Source organism: Engystomops pustulosus, chromosome 8 (genome assembly GCF_040894005.1).
Source record: "Engystomops pustulosus chromosome 8, aEngPut4.maternal, whole genome shotgun sequence".
NCBI classification, from domain to species: Eukaryota; Metazoa; Chordata; class Amphibia; order Anura; family Leptodactylidae; genus Engystomops; species Engystomops pustulosus.
The window spans coordinates 89,968,125-89,992,748 of NC_092418.1; the positions used below are offsets into that span (position 1 = coordinate 89,968,125).

General features: G+C 41.9%; 1 protein-coding gene across 5 annotated transcripts in view; it reads left to right on the forward strand.

Annotated features, from left to right (window-relative positions):
- The first annotated feature begins 8,260 nt into the window (after positions 1-8,260).
- SP3 (Sp3 transcription factor) overlaps positions 8,261-24,624 on the forward strand; it is a 31,603-nt gene continuing 15,239 nt past the window's right edge. For 2 of the 5 annotated variants that reach the window (XM_072121692.1, XM_072121696.1), the window contains exons 1-2: positions 8,261-8,584; positions 8,817-8,938. In XM_072121692.1, the coding sequence (XP_071977793.1) occupies positions 8,578-8,584; positions 8,817-8,938 (129 nt within the window). In that variant the 5' untranslated portion in view covers positions 8,261-8,577. The other 3 variants (XM_072121695.1, XM_072121693.1, XM_072121697.1) reach the window with 3 other exon arrangements.

Here is a 24,624-nt window from a genome sequence, read left to right on the forward strand (position 1 = left end):
ATCCACAAGGTATATATCTCAGACAAGGTATATATCCACAAGGTATATATCTCAGACAAGGTATACATCCACAAGGTATATATCTCAGACAAGGTATATATCCACAAGGTATATATCTCAGACAAGGTATATATCCACAAGGTATATATCTCAGACAAGGTATATATCCACAAGGTATATATCTCAGACAAGGTATACATCCACAAGGTATATATCTCAGACAAGGTATACATCCACAAGGTATATATCTCAGACAAGGTATATATCCACAAGGTATACATCTCAGACAGGGAAAGCTGGATCAGATATGAGGAATTCAGAAAAAAAGAACACACATACCATTGAGCAGTTTGCTAATGGTTTTTGTAAGTGCTCTTTTCAGCCTAAATTTTTCTGGAATGATAAATGGGCTGATAGCGAGGCCTATCCTCCCTGTGTAGTACGTAACCCTCAGGCAATTAAAGTGTCGCTGCTCAGTTCACTCACTGCAGTACCACAGCCTGACCACAACACAGTGGACAGAGACATCATACATCCACAGTGTGACCATGCTTGGTCTATATGTTGGCCATATTTATATACACCTATTGTTCATCCATATAAAGGATGAGAAATCCAACAACAAACAAATATAGACAAAGAAATGTATGAAAAAATGTAAATACTTTATTTTACACAAATTGATAATAACATACTGATTAAAGCAATATATGATAATAATATACTGTATATACTTGAGTATAAGCCGATCCAAGTATAAGCCGAGGCCCCTAATTTTACCACAAAAACCTGGTAAAACCTATATTTTTTTTACTCGATTATAAGCCAAGTTTGGGTTTTTTTGTGCTGAAAAAGTAGGCTTATTCTTGAGTATATATAGGCATCAGTGGCCATGGTGTTTATAATGAGTATACATGGGGGAGGTATGACACAAGTGTGTTCGTGCATAGTAATACATGAAAGTATCATAGTTAAAGACAAAACAAACTCACCCATGGTATTGCTGGTCACTGCCTGGAATAACAACAGCCCCGACGTACGTTTTGGCTGATGTACAGCCTTTGTCTATATGTTATACCGATTTCAGGACAGTCATTGGAGGGCAAACAGTGGCTGTCAGCATCATATATGATCATGATGCTGGGAGCCCTTCTTCTTGTAGTCATTTTCCTAGGAAATATGGTCATCATATGGTCTGTATCTCATAGATGTTTTGGTCTGTATCTCAGACATTTCAATTTTGTTAAAGGTAGTCAGTAGAATATCCCTCATGTAGCCAAGGAAACATTTGTTCAGACAGTGCTCGGGCGAGCAGGCGTTAGTCTGTTCTTTTGTGTGCCGAAGGGCTATACATTAATCTCATTATGAACTATAATAAAGGTTGTAATTGAGGATCAGTACAAGATAAGTAAACATTTCCAATCGCCTAGAAGTAGCTGCAACTTTCCCTAATTTATGATAACAATTATGATTAAAGTCTGGTTGTGGGTTTACAGTTTGGGATCTTGGGTCTCATGTAGGTGTGTGTATGATGAGCTCTAAATAGTGAGATCTCGTCTTGGGTACGGTTTGAATTATGGGGTTAGTAAGGAATTGTATGATCAAGACAGGAAATTTTCCCTGTGATGTCCTTGGCAATGACCTCTCCCTATGTTTCCCCTGATTGTGTTTATAGGAAGACAATTTACAGGGAACAAGTAAAAATAAGTCAAATGATAACAAATTGGGGCACATTTACTTACCCCGCCACTGGAGTTCACAGAACTGCCCGACTCCAATGCACTATGCCGGGATTCACTAAGATCGTGCGCCTGATATCCTGCATGTGTCGCTTCCCCGCTCAGGTCTGACAACATCTTTTTAGTGGTGCATGTAAGGGCTTGCGACACAATTTGAAAGTTAAATCCTGCGCTCAGTCCGAATCAGTCGGATCGTTCAACGTCACGACCCGAAATCTGTGCCACATGGAAGCAGCGCAGCTGCGCCACAATCCAATCAACACAATTCCAGTGCAGACACTTGTCCAAGCCGTGCAATCCCCCAAAAAGGTGCAAAGTCCGACAAAAGTGAGCAGCGTGACCCTTAGTAAATGAGCCCCATTGTCTATTCTGTACATGTGAAATACATAGTTGTACATGGTGTAACAAAAAGGTCGGGACACTGGAACATCTAGCAAAATACACATCGGATCGAAAAACTAAAAATATATGTACCAAATATTTTTCAAAAACCTATCTAATAATACCAAACTCAGCCCTTTACCCCACCCCCAGGGGTAGGGCGGGGGGCAACTTACAAATCTTAAATGGCAACCCCCATTTTTATTTCGGATTCAGACTCTAATTCAGGAAAAATTACATTGATTTGACCTCAACCATTTTCAATTTTGTTGACAGATGGAGGTGTAATCGCCAAAAATCTAAATCTGTGAAAAAACATTTCTATAAATACACAAAAATATTTCGATAAATACACAGATCCAAAATCTGAAAATATATGTATGCAATATTTTTCTAAAGGCTTCCAATGTTCCCAAATACGAGCACTTTATGTAGAGCATTCAATATTTAAAACCTTTGTTAGCAACGAGAACTTCATAGGGAAAGTGACTTAAATTAATCCATGTCGATGTTCCTGGGTTATGCTGAATGTGGCTTCTACATAAAAAATTGGATTTCCCCCACCTCACCCCCGGGGGGTGAAAATACAGGGTCAACTTTAGTATCATTGGATGCATTTTTAAAAAATATTTTTCACATAATTTTTCGTTTTTCGATCCTATGTGTATTTTTCAAGTACAATTTAAATATCGTGGTCATTGATTTAAAGCCTTTCAAAACCGCCTGAGAGTTAATTTTTGGAAATTTCCTTGAAAATTTGGGTATATTTTCCCATTAGACTTGAAAGTCTTCTATTACCCTAAAAATATTAAAGGCATTTAAAAAATGATGGCAACATATACACTAAAGGTATAGTAATACTTAGAAGGTGTGACGTTGTATGAAAATCAGAAAAGTTCAAATGTTAAAAATCAAAAATATTTCCAATTTTTCATATATAAAAACAAGATAAAGTACAACATGTTACACAAAAAAAACGTACTCAAAATCACTTGGATGCATTACAGCGTTATTGCCACATAAAGGGACACATAAGGTTTTTTAAAAAAAATATTCCCTGGTCAGGAAGTCCAGTGCTGACAACGGTGGCAAAATGTTAAAAGGAAACCATCAGCATGAATGAACATGTAACTACAGGAAAAAGTGTCCCTGGCAGCGCTAGCCATTAGGTCTGAAATACCGGTTTGCTAAGGTATCTCATCCATCAATCTCTGTGCTCTATTGTGCAGTCGCCCCTCCCTATTGCCAGTGGCTTCCAATGTGAGGCAGGAGATTCTCTCAGAAGACATGTAGTCACACGGTCTTGTAGTCACTTAGGGTTTAAAGGGAGGATCCTTTTTGATATCTAAAATAAGATCATGTAAAAATGTGATAGCTGTACTATCACACCTACACTCACCGGCCACTTTATTAGGTACACCATGCTAGTAACGGGTTGGACCCCCTTTTGCCTTCAGAACTGCCTCAATTCTTCGTGGCATAGATACAACAAGGTGCTGGAAGCATTCCTCATTGATTTTGGTCCATATTGACATGATGGCATCACACAGTTGACGCAGATTTGTCGGCTGCACATCCATGATGCGAATCTCCCGTTCCACCACATCCCAAAGATGCTCTATTGGATTGAGATCTGGTGACTGTGGAGGCCATTTGAGTATAGTGAACTCACTGTCATGTTCAAGAAACCAGTCTGAGATGATTCCAGCTTTATGACATGGCGCATTATCCTGCTGAAAGTAGCCATCAGATGTTGGGTACATTGTGGTCATAAAGGGATGGACATGGTCAGCAACAATACTCAGGTAGGCTGTGGCGTTGCAACGATGCTCAATTGGTACCAAGGGGCCCAAAGAGTGCCAAGAAAATATTCCCCACACCATGATACCACCACCACCAGCCTGAACCGTTGATACAAGGCATGATGGATCCATGCTTTCATGTTGTTGACGCCAAATTCTGACCCTACCATCCGAATGTCGCAGCAGAAATCGAGACTCATCAGACCAGGCAACGTTTTTCCAATCTTCTACTGTCCAATTTCAATGAGCTTGTGCAAATTGTAGCCTCAGTTTCCTGTTCTTAGCTGAAAGGAGTGGCACCCGATGTGGTCTTCTGCTGCTGTAGCCCATCTGCCTCAAAGTTCGACGTACTGTGCGTTCAGAGATGCTCTTCTGCCTACCGTGGTTGTAACGGGTGGCGATTTGAGTCACTGTTGCCTTTCTATCAGCTCGAACCAGTCTGCCCATTCTCCTCTGACCTCTGGCATCAACAAGGCATTTCCGCCCACAGAACTGCCGCTCATTGGATGTTTTTTCTTTTTCGGACCATTCTCTGTAAACCCTAGAGATGGTTGTGCGTGAAAATCCCAGTAGATCAGCAGTTTATGAAATACTCAGACCAGCCCTTCTGGCACCAACAACCATGCCACGTTCAAAGGCACTCAAATCACCTTTCTTCCCCATACTGATGCTCGGTTTGAACTGCAGGAGATTGTCTTGACCATGTCTACGTGCCTAAATGCACTGAGTTGCCGCCATGTGATTGGCTGATTAGAAATTAAGTGTTAACGAGCAGTTGGACAGGTCTACCTAATAAAGTGGCCGGTGAGTGTATATCATACCTATATATCCCTAATTAAACATAACAAATAATAAAAACCTCAAATAAAAACCTTAAAGCTGCAAAAAAATGGACCTCTTAGGATTCCATACATACTATACATATATACATACTACAAAACAACAGTTGGCCTTTAGCCCTTTTTACCCCTCATGTTTTAACCCCTTAAGGACGCATTGTTTTTCGCTAATTTTTCACTCTCCATCTTCAAAAATTCATAACTTTCTTGTGTACAGGGTTGTGTGAGGGCTTATTTTCTGCGTAACAAATTTTACCTCTCAGTGACATTATTTACTATTCCATGCTGTGTACTGGGAAGCTGGTACAAATTTCAAATTTGGTGAAATTGGCAAAAAAAACGCATTTGCGTCACTTGCTTTTGTGGGCTCAGTTTTTACGACTTTCACTGTGCACCCCAAATAATACCTCTGCTTTATTGTTTGATTCGGTACGATCACGGTGATACCAAATTTATACAGATTTTATTGTACATTTTCAAAAATTAAACTAATGTGCATGGGAAAAAATAAATTTCGCCATCTTCTGACGCTAATGAATTTTTCATGTACGGAGCTGTGGGTGGTGTTATTTTTTGCGATATGAGCCAACGTTTTCATTGCTACCATTTTGAGGACTGTGTAACATTTTGCTAACTTTTCATTACATTTTTTTATGTGATGTAAAAGTCGTGTTTCGGACATTTGGATGCTTTTTTCCATTATGGCAATAACCGTTTTTATACTGCATTTTGAGACATGGCGATATCTAACGCGTTCATGATTTTTACTGTTTATTACGTTTAATATCAGTTCTGGGGAAATGGAGTGATTTGAACTATTCGTTTTTTTTAAATTTATTAATTTTTAAACTTTTTTTTACTATTTTTTAGATCCTCTAGGGTACATTAACCCTAGATGGTCTGATCTTTCCTACCATATACTGCAATACTACTGTATTGCAGTATATGGCCAGTCGCACATTGTAATGAATCTAAAGAAACCTGACAGCCTCGGGTGTGACGAAGACCCAAGGCTGTCATGGTAACCGATTGCAGCCACCCGATGACATTCAGGAAGCAACAATCGGAACCAAGATGGCAGTGCCCAATGCTGGTGGTGGCATAGCCAGGGTTAATACCCGCGTTCGGTGGTTGTATCGATTGCGGGTATTAGTGATGGGTGTTTGCTGTAAGATGCAGCAAACCCCACCTCTATATCAAGAGGGCTCAGCCCATGATGAAAGCAAATTAATTTTTTTTAGATCTGATGAGAAACGTTATATTCGTAGACAAACTAGGGAAAGACTGAACCCAAGAACCCAAAGTGTGTAAAAAAGTCAGTGAAAGGTAGTGGAGGAAGTGTCATGATTTGGAGAATGTTTTCTGCAGCAATGTCCTCCTTACAAAAAAATCCATCAAATGTTGATCAATGGAGATTACATTATTTTTGAAAAAAATAAAGTAATCCTATATTGTTCTCTAATTTCCAGTCTACATAGAAAAAAAATGGTCTATTTGTTGCACATCCAACACATACAATGTTTATACAGGTTTAGGCCAGCCTGACACAGGTATATTCTGCTCTCAAAATTTGGTCCGTTTTCCCTAGACTGAACATTGCCCCAGGACCCAGACTTAGTGATATGTGATAACTTATCTTTCTGGAGGATTACTGAATTGGACTGCAGTCTTCATGAAAGGCACTAAATCTTAGCATCATATAAGACTTTGGTGCCAAGATTCCAGGCCCTGGGACATTGTTCAATTCCAGAAATACACTATTCATATGTCCCAAATTTTACAGACTTATGCCCATGTGAAGGGTTTCTTTTAGTCTGTGCTATCCGTTTTATGTCACACTGAGACATACATTTTAATGGCCTCTTGCACATACATCTGTTTTTCACAGATCCGTGTGAAGTGTGTAGAAAACTCAGAGCAGATCCTATTCCTACACCTGGCTCAAGCATTCCTATAAAAATCTATGGGAATGCAAAAACAACATAGGGGACATAGTGATGTTATCTGTGTGGCATCTGTATTTGCAGATCAGTTGCTATTTAACAGCGTGATGTGACCATTTATAAGGTTTAGGCCCCACACACACCAAGAAGTGTGATGCATCCAACTCACAACATGTGCTGGCTGGAACGTCCGACCTGAACGCTGAGCATTCGGAACTGAACTTAGCGTTTCAGTTGAGATCGGGTTTGTCAGTGTTCTGGCCAGATGTTCCAGCCAACACTCGCTGGTGTCTAAGAGACCTTAGAGAAGCTAGCGACATCATTTGCCACCATTGTCCTGCAAAAACTGATGACACGGACCATTTTTGTGGAGATACAGCTCAGCAGATTGCATACTGATGACATACAGACCGCAAAAACGGGCCACAGATGTGCAGGAAGCCTAAGGCCCTGTACCAAAACAGGCCGCAAATGGGGAAGTTTGAGGCACCTTTCGGCCAAGCGGAGATGGGACAGGTGAGTGCCTGTCACTCCTCCCATCTACATAGTAGCGGGCCATTAGGAATAGGACCTGGTGCGCTGACAACCGAAACGTAAGTTTGCGCAACAGACGTCGCTGCCCATTTGGCATCTAGCTCACAGATATTATATATACTATCCTGTGCGTGAAGCCTAACACTGAGCTCATTCGCTTCTAATAGATCAGTTTTTTTTAAAAGACATTGGGGCAGATTTATCAAGCTGTCTGAAAGTCAGAATATTTCCCATGGCAACCAATCACAGCTCCCCTTTAAAATATTCATGAGCACTGGTAAAATGAAAGCTAAGCTGTGATTGGTTGCCATGGGCAACTAGAAATATTCTGACTTTCAGACAGCATGATAAATCTGCCCCTGTATGTCCGTTCTGTTAACGAACCAAGCATGTGCAAGTCTGATCCGTTTTTCATGGATCCCTCAGACCATCAGCGAGAGCCACAGGGATGGAGCTCAGTTGTAGGTATTTTACCTCTGACCCAATTCTCCCATACGAGCTGTGGAAAACATGGCCGAGAATTCTCCATTGTGTAAATGTGGCCATAAGGAACATCTACTTTCTTCTATTCATATATATGTATCTAGAACGTATCTTATTGCAAATTGTGTATTTGACAGGAAAATCAACGCCTCTCTCAAATCCGTGTGAACATGACCTTATATGGTATTTTTAATCATCTTTTTTGACACACAGAATATTGATGTGTAATGGAAAGAAAAGGCCGCTGTCCCTCAGTATATGGAGCCAGTGATAGGCTACGATGCGGCAGGTACATGACTAGGCCGCTGTAGCGGGAGCACGCAGGGCCCTGTCTGCCACCACTGCTGCGGGCGCGGGCACCGGAGCCTCCGGCCGCGCTCGTGCACGCACACCACTCTTATTGTCTGCGATAGTAAACACAGGGGGCGCGCACGTCACGTAAAGCCTCACAGGAAGCCCGCGTAGAGTCGGAGAGGAGAAGGGGAAAGGAAAAAAAAAAAAAAAAAGACTCAAGTAACCGACACGCGCCTCCGCCAATGGGCGTCGCGCGCCCGCCTCCTCACGGCCAATGACGCGCAAGGGGAAAGGCGGGCCTTCCGTACGCGTGACGTCACACGCCCCCCGTACTGGCTGCAAGCCCCACCTTTTGTGTTTCCCGCACCGTCAATCAAAATAGGAAAAAAAAAACGCGCCTGGTTCTCTCCGTCCGCAGCGCGCCTGTGATTATTATACTCTAATCATGTTACGCGTCTAATAAAGCGACCGCGGCCTGCGCAGCCCTGCCCGCCCGGGCCTGGTGGCTTCCATCTTGTGGATTGTTGGTTTTTTTTCTCCTTAATATCCTGCCACAAACACAATGACCGGTACGTAACCAAAAAAATCAGCCGCCCGCACGTCTCTAGCGGTGACTGTGAGGGGGGAGGAAAAGAGCGGGAAAGAGGTTGTGTGTGTGTGTGAGAGAGCCGGGAGGCGCGCGCCGGGGGAGGGAAGCGGCGCCGTCTAGGTGAGGGAGGCAGCGGCCGCCACAGAGGAGGAGGGGGGAACCCCGCAGGCTTCAGTCATGGCGCTTGATTCTGTCATTTTGTGTCTCCTCAGCTCCCGAGCAGCCCGTTAAGAGAGAGGAAATGGCCGCCATGGAGGTGGACGGGCAGAGCGAGTATCTGCAGCACGGCAACAGCAGCGACGAGAGCGACCAAGGCGGCGGTGGTGGCGGCCAGGTAAGGACTAGGCCCCATAGGCCTCAGCAGCAGCTCGCCGGCCCGGGCCTCCCGCTCCGGCCGTCTTCCCCCCTCCCATCCCGGGCGTGGGCGGCGGGCAGGTTACCGGGGCACAGGCAGAGGGCACCGGGCACTAAAAGACACCAAAATAAAGCCCACAAGAAGCGTTACTTCCTGTGTCAGCTCCCGAGGAACGGCCACCCACTTCTCTGGATAGGTACCCGCCCATTGTGGGTAGGACGCTCCGCCGTCAGCGCTCGTTGTGCCTGGCAGCCGCCTCGGTGCTGGACGATGATGCCGGAGCGGTAAGTGATGAGCCGCGGCTGGATCATAGACAACCCCCCTAGGGGGAGGGAGGGCAGATGTCCTCCTGAACCCCCCACCCCTCTACCTCCCCGGCTCACCCTCCCACCGCTCCTCCTCCCTGGAGGGGGTCACCCCTGTCATGATCAGTGCCCCCTTCACCCTGGCCATGACGGTGCCTGGGATCGGGCGGATGGCGCGGGGCTGCAGGGCACCTGCGTCTATGGGATGGGGGAGGGGGGGATGTCTCCATCTCGCACCTTATATCTATACTCGTCATTGCTGTGTAGCTTGGCTGCAGTGTATATAGCAGACTGATGCTGTGACCATATAGCTATACCCAGTCACTGCATTCTATATAGCAGACTGATGCTGTGACCTTATAGCTTTACCCAGTCACTACATTGTATATAGCAGACTGATGCTGTGACCTTATAGCTATACCCAGTCACTACATTGTATATAGCAGACTGATGCTGTGATCTTATAGCTATACCCAGTCACTACATTGTATATAGCAGACTGATGCTGTGATCTTATAGCTATACCCAGTCACTACATTGTATATAGCAGACTGATGCTGTGACCTTATAGCTATACCCAGTCACTACATTGTATATAGCAGACTGATGCTGTGACCTTATACCTATACCCAGTCACTGCCTTGTATATAGCAGACTGATGCTGTGACCTTATAGCTATACCCAGTCACTACATTGTATATAGCAGACTGATGCTGTGATCTTATAGCTATACCCAGTCACTACATTGTATATAGCAGACTGATGCTGTGATCTTATAGCTATACCCAGTCACTACATTGTATATAGCAGACTGATGCTGTGACCTTATAGCTATACCCAGTCACTACATTGTATATAGCAGACTGATGCTGTGACCTTATACCTATACCCAGTCACTGCCTTGTATATAGCAGACTGATGCTGTGACCTTATAGCTTTACCCAGTCACTACATTTGTATATAGCAGACTGATGCTGTGATCTTATAGCTATACCCAGTCACTACATTGTATATAGCAGACTGATGCTGTGACCTTATAGCTATACCCAGTCACTACATTGTATATAGCAGACTGATGCTTTGACCTTATGTCTATACCCAGTCACTACATTGTATATACCAGATTGTAGACAGTTACAATGACCTGAAATATATACCTGTTGTAGCTCATTTTTATTGTATATACCAGGCTGATGCAATGACCTTGTATGTGCTTAAAGGGACACAACATCCTCTTGTTGAACGCAAGTGATTGTTCACTGTTAGCACCCCAGGAGCCCAGTTTGTCACAAACCTTCCACTGTGAAAATCCGTATTAGTTCACTTGTGATCACTGTACTGTAACACTTTCTCATATATGGTGTCTGTTATTGAATGAAAACATTATGTCCTATCTGAACAGATCTGAGGCCGATGAGAGTTTTGTTTAAAGGATTGGTCTATCAAGAAGTTGAGAATGTTCGGCCCTTATCTGAACGGCATTGTTGTGAGCACTACTTACATGGCCTATGTGTATGCCATATTTGGCTGTTTCAATCAAAGATGGTAAATGGAGTGATGGTGCACATGCTATGCCCCAATAGTGGAACTGGATGGTGGAACGGGAGCTGAGGAGACATAATGCATCATTATAATGGTTTATATGCCTGGTCTAGTGTTTTATTGCCATTTGCCTAGTTATTGATGTCTTGTAGCAATGATTCATAATCATGATTGGTAATCTTTGTTTATGCTGATTACATTTTATAGTTTTAATAAGTCAGGTTTCCAGTCCTGGCTAGACCATTTGTAGCAATCTGTGTGCATTGTTTCCCGTATACACCACTAAAACTGTTATACGGGAGATGGGGGTAAGTGTTTGATCACTGGAATCCCCATAAGTTACTTGAATGGAGTCCAGAAAGTCTCCTGTAGTGTCCCATACTGAGTTTGGTGCTGATGTGCATGCTTGACTTGTGTCTGTTCCGTGTCATGGGGCAGCTTCCCACAAGCTACATAGAAATAAAATCAGGGCAGGTTGAGCATATGCACTCGTGCTTTGTCTTTTGTGGGTCTCTTAAGGGCACTTGCTGGGGCCTAAAATGGTCACACTATTCCTATATCTTGTGAATAAGAGGGACAATTATTTGTTCTTCAGATCTAAAAGAGGTTTTAAGTAGATCAGATGTTTATCAAAATCTACGCTGGAAGATGCAGCATGCCGCACCATTCCAATAGAAAGTGTGACTTTATTCCACTAAGTATTCTAGCAAAGTTTCACCTTCTCATTCCAGGACCCTGCATATTTTTTTGGTAATTTTTTTTTTTTCTGGAGAACCTGTCACGAGATATTACCCCACTACTAGCCCCCCTCAAAGTATTACATGTTCTTTCTAGAATACCCTCCATTTAGGTGATATAACACCCATTTACCTATTAAAAAAAGTTCTTTCATTGTCATGTGACAATGAGCTGAGATGGGTCATATTTTCCACAGATGGGTAAAATTTAGAGGCTGGAGGGGTAGTGTCACTTTTTTTTTTTTTTTTTTTTAAACTGGGTCTATCTGTGGTTCTGTAGATCACAGAACTGTTAGCCTGATGCGAACTAAATGATACGTCTTATCTTAAATTTGACACCAGCAACATTTTTCTTGGTATACAGAAGTAAAGACGTGATACTCCCCCTGCAGTCTCTAAACTTATGTTTGGCAGATATGACTTTTTTTCTACCTCATTTTCACATCAATTTGGAGGATGTGATAAAAGTGATGATCACTTTGTGTCTGGCTTCCTAGATGACAATCAGATTATAGACAGGCAGTTCAACAGTTCATTCCATTGATGAGGCCCAGCGATTGCACAATTTTGCTTGTAGGACTCGTGCCTGCAAAATGACACAGCCATTGGGTGCAGGGGGTGGACAGCACTATACTCACATGAGTTTACTATGCTCTCTGCATAGCCAAATTCTCAGATTTTCCTAAATGAGGTATATTGCAAGCAGTTGTTATCTCGAAACCATTTACACAATACATGTATTCTGTTTAAAAGGTTCCAGTCAGCAGATATTGATCTCCTAAATTACCAGTATGTTTAAAAATCATTGTAAGCCATAAGGGATATATACATTATCCAGTTATAAATATATACTCTTAATTGAATATTAAAACCAAACCCAAATCATGTAAGTTGCACAAAATAGTAACTATGATGGTCCAGAAGATTAAACTTAACAGAATTAGAGGGTCAATATACATGCAATTCTTGCAGAGTAAAGAAAATCCTGGTTAAAGGGTAGTGATTTGTGCTTGTTCTCCAAAATGATATTTCCCAATCTACAATACAAATGGCTATAAGTTGCATTTCAAACCAGGTACAAAAAGATAGCTTAGACAAGTGGTGGCGAACCTATGGCACCAGTTGCCAGAGGTGGCACTCAGAGCCCTTTTAGTGGGCACCCAGGCCTTCACCCCAGCACCAGCTGCCAGGACTACATGAGAAGGTGTGGATAGAGATGGATTATCGTTGGGGCTCCAGCTCTGGGTCCCCTGATTCTTCCTCTTCAGGGGACCCTGGAAGGAAGCTATAATTCAAATTTTTCCATCTTCTTTCTATTGTATTGGTGTCCTCAGGACGCCAATACGATTGAAACTTGTAAAACAGCTTGGATCATTAGGTTACTGCCGCAATTGTCATATTAGCACTTTGCAACATAAAAGTAGGTTTTGTTTGTAGGTTGGGCACTGTGTCTCTAAAAGGTTCCCCATCACTGGCTTAGACCATCATCGGAATCAAAGTTCCTTTTATATAAATAAGTATTCAAAAGACAAACATATGGCATGTGTACTTCACCATTCTTCGGCTATATCATGCCGTAGTCCATAATAAAAGTCCATGCTTAGGCTTCCATGTCTTCCACTGAGACGCCGAACGCCTGGAGTGTCCTGTGTGGCGTTTGAGGGAGTTCCTCATTCCTCAGACATGTCCTCCCTCCGAAAAGTCACACAGGACACTCCAGGCGTTCGGCGTCTTAGTGCAAGCCTAAGCGTGGGCTTTTATTATGGACTACGGCATGATATAGCCGAAGAATGGTGAAGTACACATTCCATATATTTGTCTTTTGAATACTTATTTATATAAAAGGAACTTTGATTCAGATGATGGTCTAAGCTATCTTTTTGTACATGGATTTGTAAGAGTGTGAGAGGCTCTGAGTTATAGACCAGTGTACACACTTAGGATTTGAAAACAGCGTTTTCTATATATTGACAGCATTTCAAACCAGGAACATTGAGTCACAGTAGGGGAAACCTACACATTATGATGGTGATGAGTTGGTCTCTGACCTGGGCAGTACCCCAAAGGCCCGGCCTGCCAGCCCACCCTAGCTCTGTTTTGCCCGGCTCATTGCGCATGGGACATATAACTATGGAGATCAAGCACTATTGCTTATACTGCACTCAGAGGGAATTGCTTTTATGGTGACCCTCAGGTCCTGTTTTGTGCAATCTTCTGGACCCTCATTACACTTGCTATTTTTGTGTATTTTTGTTTGGTTTTTAATGTATAACCAAAAAAGATTATATCCAGTGCTCAAAAAAATAAAGGGAACACTTAAACACATAACTTAAAGTAAATCAAACTTTTGTGAAATCACTGTTCACTTGGGTAGCAACACCCAAGTTTCGCAGGCAATAAAGGAGTGGTTCAGCAGGTGGGGACCACAGACCACTTTTCAGCACCAATGCTTTCTGGCTGATTTGGTCAATTTTAAATGTCTGGGGTGCTTTCACACTTGTGGTAACATGAGACAACTACAACTCGCCCAAGTGGCTTACGTAATGCAGCTTATCCATGATGACACCTCAATGCGAGCTGTGGCCAGAAGGTTTGCTGTGTCTGTCTGCGTAGTTTCCCGAGGCTGGAAGTGCTACCAGGAGACATGCCAGTAGACGTGGAGGCGGCCGCAGGAGGGCAACAGCCCAGCAGCAAGCTTTTTTGCCAGGAGGAACAGAAGAACTGCCAGAGCCATGCAAAATAACCTCCAGCAGCCACAAATGTGCTTGTGTCTGCAGAATTGGTTAGAAACTGACTCAATGAGGATGGTATGAGTGCCTGACGTTCACTGATAGGGGTTGTGCTAACAGCCCAACACCGTGCTGGATGCTTGGCATTTGGCAGAGAACACCAGGATTGGCAAATTCTCCAATGGTGCCCTTCATAGACTAAAGCAGGTTCACACTGAGCACGTCAGATGTAACGTTGGCCTGACTGATATTAAGCACCAAGATGAGATCTTCAGAACCCTTGCGAGACCATATACGGGTGCAGTTGGCCCTGGGTTCCTCCTAATGCAGGATAACACTAGACCTTATGTGCCTGGAGTGTGTCAGCAGTTTCAGCAAGATGTAGCCGTTGAAGTTATGGACCGGCCGCTCGTTTCCCAGACATGAATCCGATGGAGTACATCTAGAACATCATTTCTTGCTCCATTCACCATTGTCACGTTGCACCACACACTGTCCAGGTTTAGGAGATCTTTCAGGAGACCATCTTCAACCTCATCGGGAACATGTTGAGCGGTTTTAGGGAGGTCATACAGGCATGTGGAGGCCACACACAATACTGAGCCTTATTTGAACTTGTTTTAAGGACATTATATCAAAGCTGGATCAGCCTGTAGTGTGTTTTCCCACTTTAATTTTGTGGGTAATATCAAATCCAGGCCTCCATTGGTTAATAAATTCTCATCTGGGCATTCACATTCAGTTTCATTAATCTGCCATTTATAAACACTTCTTCAATTAGATTTTATTAAAATTTTTTTTTACCTGTGTGAAGATAATTTCTCATAAATGTAGTGATATGGTCCCTTAGAAACAAGATTGTGTCCTTGGATACGGCCACCTCTGCTGAAGACACAAAAGGTTTTTGTGTATGAAATGTCTGGGAGTTACTGTATGTCGCACAGCCATCCTGTGGTAATGATTGCTGATTCCAAGTGGTCAGGCAGGACTCAATAGCACATGTCTGGCCACCACTGCCTAAATGTGAGGTGGTCGTATCTGAGGAAGATATCTTGTTTCTAAGGGACAACATGGCTACATTTATGAGAAATTATCTTCACACAGGCACATTTTTTTTTTTTTTAATAACATCCATTTGAAGAAATGTTTACATATGGCAAATGAATTGAATTCAATGTGAATGTCCAGATGGGAAAACCCCTTTAAGTTCCATTGATGTTTTTTTTTCCTTTTATTTTGTCAGCACATTCAACTTTGTACAGATCAAAGTATTCAATGAGAATATTTCAATTATTCAGATCTAGGATGTTGTTAATGTTCCTTTTTTTTTTTTTTTTTTTGAGCAGTGTATTTTGATATAGAATTGGTAATGTTTTCATGGCTTGCAATGGTTTATGTATATAACGGATCTTAACCCCTTAATGACCGCCCTATCGGCTTTTTACGGCGGTCATTAAGGGTACTTCTTCTGACGCGTACGCCTTTCTACGGCGGCGCGTCAGAAGAAGTTTTCGGGACACCGGGTCTCGCTGCTGCCGGTGTCGGGCTGTGATATCACAGCCCAGACCCGGCACTAACACCCGGGATCGGAAAAACTCAGATCCTGGGTGTTTAACCCCTTACACGCCGCGGTCAAGCATGACCGCGGCGTGCAAGTGTGTCCCCCGTGGATCGGTGTGGATCGGTGTGCTTACCGGGGGATCCGATCCCTCCTGCCTCAGCCCCTGGTTCCGACGAGTGACCCGGGGCTGTCGGCTCCTCTCTGTGCCGGGTTCCGCCTCCTGGCAGGACCCGGCTGTGTGTAACTGAGCATGCTCAGTTACTTACAGTATACACTGCAATACAAGTTTATTGCAGTGTAAAGGCTTGAATAAGCGATCGGATGATCGCTTATTCAAACCAAGAAGTAGAAAGTGTAAAAAAAGTAAAAAAAATTATCTTTTTATAATATACGGTAATTAAATAAATAAAATAAAAGTCCCATAATCCCCCCAGGAACACATAAAATGCAAATAAAGTAAATAAAACACAAAAACATAAATATTTGGTAACACCGCGTCCGTATTAATCTGTACAATAAATCTAAATCAATATTGAACCCGCTCGGTGAACTACGTAAAAAAAAACTCGAAAAATTTTTCATCAAACACCATCACAAAAAATGTTCTAAAAAGTGATCAAAAAAAGTTACGTTCCCTAATATGATACGACTGAAAAGAACAACTGTTTTCGCAAAAAATAAGCCCCCAACCAGGTCTGACAACAGAAAAATACAGAAGTTATGGCCCTGAAAAGTTGTCAATAGTAAAAACAATGCGATTTTCTCCAATATTGGTTTTGCTCCGGAAAATTGAGCAAAAATAAGAAAAACTATATAAATGAGGTATCACCGCAGTCGTAGTGAACCAGAGAATAAAGATAAAATATTATTTTTACGTTAAGGTGAGCGGGGGAAAAAAATGCTAACAATCCAAAATAAAAATTGATTATTTTGTTTGTGTCCCCCTTGAAATAGTTAATAAAATCTCATGAATAAGCTTTAGACTCCCAAAATAAATTATCTATACATTGTATCTCATCCCGTACATAATAAGACCTCATATGTTCGCATTACCAAAAAAAAAAAAAATTTATAGGTCGTACAATGTGACAATACAAATCTGCTGTGAATGGCGCCTCCATTCATTCTATACTCGGCTGTGCGCCCGTACAGCAGTGTACCACCACATATGGGGTATCAGTACACTCGGGAGGAATTGGGCATCAAACGTTGCAGTGCGTTTCATCATTTAATTTATTCTGAAAATGTCAGTTTTGGCCTAAATGAATGTATTTTCCAAAAAAAATTCTATAGTTTCTAAATCGCAGGTCCATATTTTTTAACCCATGTGAAACACTTAAAGGGTTAATGGACTTAATAGAAGTTGTTTTACATATGTTGAGGGGTGAACTTTCTATAGTGGGGTAATTTATGGGGTTTTACTATTATTTAGGCCTCTCAAAGTTCTTTGTGATGGATATCTCTGCACCCACTGACCTCGCTAACTGGCTTTCCTGAAGTCTGGTGAATGATGTCTATCACAGCAAGGTAAAGGGGGTACTAAACGATCTTGTCTTCATCAACTTTCCGTGACTTTATGCTTGTAAAAACATGTGGAACCTGTTAAACTTCCTGACCACACCCTTTTAACCCCTTTTTCATTTTTGCATTTCCATTTTTTACTCCCCACCTTCAAAAATCCATAACTTTTTTTTTTAATTTTTCCATGTAAAGATCTGTAGCCGGGCTTGTTTTCAGCGTAACAAATTACACTTCATAGTGACGGTATTTAATATTCCATGCCATGTACTGGGATGCAGGAAAAAAATTTGACGGTTTCACTGCTACCAATTTTCGGACTCTACGGTCATTTGATCACTTTTTACAGATTTTTTTTTCTTCTCATATATAATGGCAAAAAATGGTATTTTATACTTTGGTCGCTATTTCCCCCTATGGGTTTAATGGCGTTAAAATGCGTTACTATATTTTGAGCGGACATTTAGGGACGTGTCGATACCTAACATGTTTATGATTTTTACTGTTTATATTTATGGCTTCTAGGGGAGGGGGTGATTTGAATTTTTAGGTTTTTTCATATACTTCTTTTTAATTATTTTTCAAAACCCCTAGGGCACTTTAACCCCTTAAGGACGCAGGGTTTTTCGGCTCATTTCTCGCTCTCCAACTTCAAAAATCCATAACTTTTTCATTTTTACGTGTACAGACCTGTGTGAGGGCTTATTTTGTGCGTAACAAATTTTACTTTCCCGTAATGTTATTTATTTTAACATGCCGTGTACGGCTCAGTTTTTACGACTTTCACTCTTCGCTCCAAATAACACGCCTCTTTATTCTTTGGTTCGGTGCGATCGCGGTGATACCAAATTTATATAGGTTTTATTGTGTTTTAATACATTTTCAAAAATTAAACGAATGTGTACAAAAAAGAAAAATTTTTGCCATCTTCTGACGCTAATAACTTTTTCATACTTTGGTGCACGGAGATGTGTGAGGGGTCATTTTTTGCGAAATGAGGCGACGTTTTCATTGCTACCATTTTGAGGTCTGTGTGACATTTTGATCATTTTTTATGTAAAAAGGTGTAAAAGTCGCATTTCGGACATTTGGGCGCCATTTCCCGCCTCGGAGGTCACCGCCACCCGTAACCGTTTTTATATTTTGATAGATCAGGCATTTTGGGACGCGGCGATACCTAATATGTTTAGGTCAAACGAAGACCCGAGGCTACCATGGCAACCGATCTACTACAGTATGGCAGTACATTGGAATCTTTCTCCTCATTCATTACAATGTGGAAATCGCACATTGTAATGAATAGGTTAAAAATAGACAGCTTTGGGTCTTTGGAAGACACAAGGCTGTCATGGAAACTGAGGCATTGCCGAAGGAAATTAAAGGGTTAACACCTGCAAACGGTGCCAGCACCGACCACGGGTGTTACCCAATGGGTGTTTGCTGCAATATGCAGCTAACATCCACCTTGTATGGAAAGGGCTCAGCCCTCTCCATCAAAACTGTTTTTCACTGCGTTTAATCCTGTAACGGAAAATAGCGCAGAATTTGAAAATGGTACTTTTTTTTGCCATTTTGAAAAATATTAAAAATTAAAAAGTGTTTAGAAGGTCATACAGTCCTAAAAATGCTAGCATTGAAAACTTCATCAGAAGACGCAAAAAATTATACCACCCACAGCTCCGTACAACAGTATGATAAAGTTATTAGCGCCAGGACATGGCAAAATCTTAAAAAAAACAAAAAAATTGTGCAGGAGGTTTTAATTTTTGTAAATGTATGAAAACATTAAAGGAAACCTACCACTTCGGGTAGGGCTTATAAGCTGGACATGCCGTGCACCAGCTCAGGGTGAGCTATTGCCGGCGCTTATCTCCGCTATGTTTTTAAACAGTTTGAAAGTGTTTTAACAGTTTATTAATGTTTATATCCTTACTAGCTTCCCCGCACCGGGGTCTGCGCTCGGCGCACCATGCGCTCTACCACTTCCTATTCAGATGCACGCACGGTCGCGCGCATGGTGCCCCGAGCGCGGACCCCGGTGCGGGGAAGCTAGTAAGGATATAAACATTAATAAACTGTTAAAACACTTTCAAACTGTTTAAAAACATAATGGAGATAAGCGCCGGCAACAGCTCACCCTGAGCTGGTGCACGGCATATCCAGCTTATAAGCCCTACCCGAAGTGGTAGGTTTCCTTTAAAACCTATACAAATTAGGCATCCTTTTGATCGCACCGACCCAAAGAATAAAGTAGACCTGTCATTTGGGGTGCACAGTGAAAGCTGTAAAATCAGCTTCCTGCTTCCCAGTACATGACATGGAAGAATAAATACTGTCACTGTGAAGGGCAATTTAATATGCAGAAAACAAGCTGTCAGTTTTTTTACACTTAAAAATAAAAATTATATATTTTTGATTGTGGGGAGTGAAAAATGGAAATGAAAAAAACAAAAAAGGGCCAGGTCCTTAAAGGGTTAACAGAAGTCTGATCTAAGGGATCCTTCTGTACATGTGACCATGTGAGGAAAGGAAGCTGAACAGTAGACCTTCCATTCACCTTCATCCCTTAGTTTTAATTATTCTTTTTCTTCACAGAAGAGTATAAAGGAAACAAAAGCACTGAGGTGAACTGCGTCTTAAGTTTCTTGTAGTAATGTTTTATGAGGTTTTATTAAAAAGTTTATCAGAAAGCCTCTTTGTCTGCTTACTTTTGGCTCTAATCCTTCCTCATTGGCTTTATACTTTAATTTTTTTTTAAGAAATCTGTCCTCCTTGCAGCAAGACAGGAGCTGATTGTCAACTATCATAGGTCCAAAGTCTCCTCCCAGCAGCTAAAAGTGCACAGAAAACTCAGACAAGGCTGCAGAGGTTAGAGCCCTTATACCACACTTGATTGCCTGCAAAATGCATATAATGAGCTTTGATTTCCTATCTAACCAGGCAGGGAATCTAGCAAGTGGGCATTTCCTGTAATGGCTAGTCTACATGTTCCTCCTCTCCTATTCAGCATAACCACACCTTCCCTGCTACATCATCTGGCAGGAAGCCACGCGTGCGTAGTGAGCAGCCGCAGAATGTGGTCCCGCTCCAATACTCGCTGCACAGGCGCAGCCAAGGGAAGTTATTGCATAAGCGCCAAAAGTGTGGTTATGCTGTAGATGAGCGGAGAATCATGTCGACACGTGCACCTCCACTCGCTAGCTATCCTGACAGATTTTCGAGGGCGGTGCCCTTGTGGTGTGGGAACCTGTCCGTGCAAAATTTCATCCAAAAGTAGTGACAGGTTCCCTTTAAAGAAGCTATTAAGTGCATATGCAAAAATACTTTAATGTAGTTTTGTATTAAATTAATTTCTGCGGCATGCCATTCATTCTTTATAGATCATTTTGTCCAACAAGGGGTCACTGCAGTATAAATGTTTTGCTAGTCATTCAGAGAAACAGCATTGTGATCCTAGTAAAATTGCTCTTTAATGGCACAGATTAGCAAAAGCAACAGTCACAATAAACAGCATTGTGGCTTCTCTTATCTGCCATGTCTGCTAACTACAGTGGATTTTCTGGCTAAGGCCACGCAGTGTCTTTCACAAATCGCAGTAAAATAACTAACGCCATGCACGAAAATCACTGTGTGGGATTTATCTCTGTTGTCTGGTTTCTTGTACTACTCTTTGAGAATTTTACATTAAAAAACGGTTTTATTGTGGAGTTAGAGCACTAACATTTTTTTGTCTGTTTTTCTGGCTAATTTGGTAGTGTGCCAAGTTAGTTGTTCCTCCAGGATTTTCCTCCCTTTTTCTGGACACTGCAACACAATTTTTTTTTCTTTGAGAATTTTGTTGCAGTCTCAAAATTTAGTACAGGAAACCAGACAACATGGTGGTAGACGCCTTTCAACCATAGCAAAAAGTGTGATCCTTTGGAGGAGGGGTTATCGACTTATTTTCTCATAGGTAGATACTTAAATTGCGTTTATGCCACAGTTTTCCAGGAGAAACAACCCATTTTTCTCTGTAATATGGTCATAACCATTTGAGATTGGATACCTGATATATATCTTTTTTTTTTTTTATATAGTGGATAAGTATCTGCCAGATCCTTCCTCCTGGTCCTTCTTAACACACTTGCTATGGGGACCAATAGCTGAAGGTATGCCACAACGGTTAAGGGGAGAGTATTTTTTTCCTTTTTAAACACTTCACACTCCGCCGTATGTATACGGCGCGGAGGTGTGGGAGTGTTTGAAGAAGGCTCACGGGCTGGGGTTTGTTGCATATTGCAGCAAACCCCCACTGCTAATAACCGCGGTTGGTGCTTGCACCGATCACAGCTATTAACCCTACCAATGCTGCTGGCAAAACTTCCGGCAGCATTAAAAAAACGGAGGTGCGTGGGCGGCGCCATCTTATATCTGATTGTCGTTTTGGGGAGGGTCGCATCAGTTGCCATGACAGACCCGAGGCTGTCTGGTTTCTGCAGTTTTGTTACAATGAACCAGTGGCTCATTGTAATGTATACTGTGCAAAAATCCATGTACTGCAATACCATAGTATTGCAGTATATGGTAGAGACTATCAGACCATCTAGGGTTAATGTAAACCTAAAAAGATTGTTAAAAAAAAAGTTTCAAAAATAATTTAAAAAAAGTAAACAACCTAAAAGTTCAAATCACCCCCTTTCCCTAGAACTGAGATAAACGTAATGAACAGTAAAAGTCACACAATAGATATCCCCACGTCTCAAAATGCCAGATCTATCAAAATATAAAAACTGTTATTGCCGGCGGTGAACCACATAATGGAAAATAGCGTCCAAATGTCTGAAATGCGACTTTTACACCATTTTACATCACATTAAAAAAATGGAATAAAAGTGATCAAAATGTCACACAGACCTCAAAATGGTAGCACTGAAAACATCGGCTCATTTTGCAAAAAAATGACACCTTGCATGGCTCCGTACACCGAAGTATGAAATAGTTATTAGCATCGGGACATAGCAAAAAAAAATTTCTGTTTCCATACACATTTGTTTCATTTTTTGAAAATGTATTAAAACACAAAACCTGTATAAATTTGGAATCACTGTGATCGTACCAAAACCAAAGAATAAAGCAGAGATATTATTTGGAGCGCATGGTGATAAGTCTTAAAACTGAGCCCACATGAACGTAACACAAACACAGTCCCCCCCTATTTTTCCACATTTTGGGATTATTTTTTCCAGCTTCCCAGTACAGGGCATGAAATAATAATTAACACCACAGAGAAGTAAAATTTGTTACGCACAAAATAAGCCCTCCCACAGCTCTGTACGCTGGAAAAATGAAAGTTTTGGACTTTTGAAGGTGGACAGCGAGAAACGAGCGAAAAAACCCTGCGTCCTTAATGGGTTAAAGGGGTTGTACCAAGTTAGCACATTATCCCTCTATTCCAAGAATGGGGAATTACCAGTTGATTGGTAAAGATCCCGCTGGTGAGAATCCCCACAGGGTAACGGGCAACCTTAGCGATATGGAAAACCGTGTCTCACATTCTCATTAGTTCTCCTCCTACCACACCCATTCAAGATTACGGGAGTTTTTGAAATTGCAGAGCAAACTAAGATAGCCGGAAAGAGGACCCCTGTTCTCTAGATTACTTGGGGTCCTCACTTATCAGCTTGCTATCCCCTACCCTATGGATTTTGGCTTCTCAGTATTGTATGATCAGCCTGGAAACCTTGAGCTGCTGAAGCCAGATGTTAATAGCAGTCACCTGCTGAATGTTAATTGTGGAAAAGGGGCAAGCGAATAGTCCTCTGCGTGCATGTGTAATGCTGGATGATTATACATTAAAGCAGGGGAAGAGGATTATGTTGGAACAGAGGGGAATGGGACAACAGATGTTTTAGCAAAGTGGAAAGGTGCTTCCAAATGGTGAAATGAAACCTGCAACAATAACTTGTATGATCAATCCTGGGTACGTTGATCTAACTTAGATTATGGAGTTTCCATGAGATGTAACTTGTGATGCTCAGTTAGTGAACAGCACGTGTGATCAAATGAGACAATTGCAAGCCTCCACCATTTCTGAAATCATGGTTCATTCTTTCATAGGTTACCAGAATGGGCAAAAAGAGCCCTGGAAGGGATGAGCAGTCTAGGTTATGTTCAATGTCTGTGTGAACGTAGCCTAAGTTGTCCTATGTGACCGTGGACAGGTTTCTGTCCACTGGAATTAAACATAGAAGCTTCCTATAGAACAGTGATGGCGAACCTTTTAGAGACAGAGTGCCCAAACTACAACCAAAACCCACTTATTTACCCTGATGTGCCAGTGTGCCATTTTAAGCAGTAACTTATTGCTACCTGTTCTTCCACTTCTTTAATTGTATCGGCCCCCTGAGGACACCAATACAGTTGAAAGAAGGTGGGCAAATTCAGATTATCATTGTAGCTTCTCTCCAGGGTCTCTCCATTTAGGAAGAATGGTGGGCCCACTAGGATGACCTCCAAAGATAATGCACTTCTCACTTTTCAAGCAGTTCCAAGCAGTCAATGAAGTGTCCCTGTGAAATAGTGCTGAGCGCAGCATCTCATAAGTTGCCTAGGACTGCAGGAAGATTTAATGGATTTGGTCCATTTTGGTGAACTCTGTCCTAGGCTGATGGCCTGAGTGCCCACAGAAAGGGCTCTGAGTGCCACCTCTGGCACCCGTGCCATAGGTTCGCCATCACTGCTATAGAATGACAGCAAGCAGAGATCTAGAAAACCGGGTGGAATTGATAAACGGTTATATTATTTATATGATATAGTTTATCTTAAAAACAATAACATTTCTTTTCTCTCTGCACCTTGTACTGTTTACAAGGGCAACGCAATGCTTGGTATCCACTAGTTATTTTAATTTCCTTGAAATTGGCTATTTTCTGTGATGGTGAACCCTACTTAGGAATGGTGGGTGGTATCTCTCCATATAGCTCTGTGGAATATGTTACCCCCTTTAAAAGAAAAAAAAATTGATAAGCCATAAAGGTATAGCCCTGGAAAGTGCATTTCCCAATATGCGGCATGTCTTCATCTTCCCTTACTGCCTGCTCTACAGCGGTGGTTTCTGCTCACCTTTAGCTACATACTCACCATTTGTCCTCAAAATCTGTCTGATGAAATTCCCTTTAGTGGATCAAAACGTTACTTTTTGGATTGCTTTAAGGGAACCTACCACGATTCAACCTATAAAGGTAGAACGGGTTGTAGGTGGATGTATGGGACGTGAGGATAGCCCTTTTTAGAA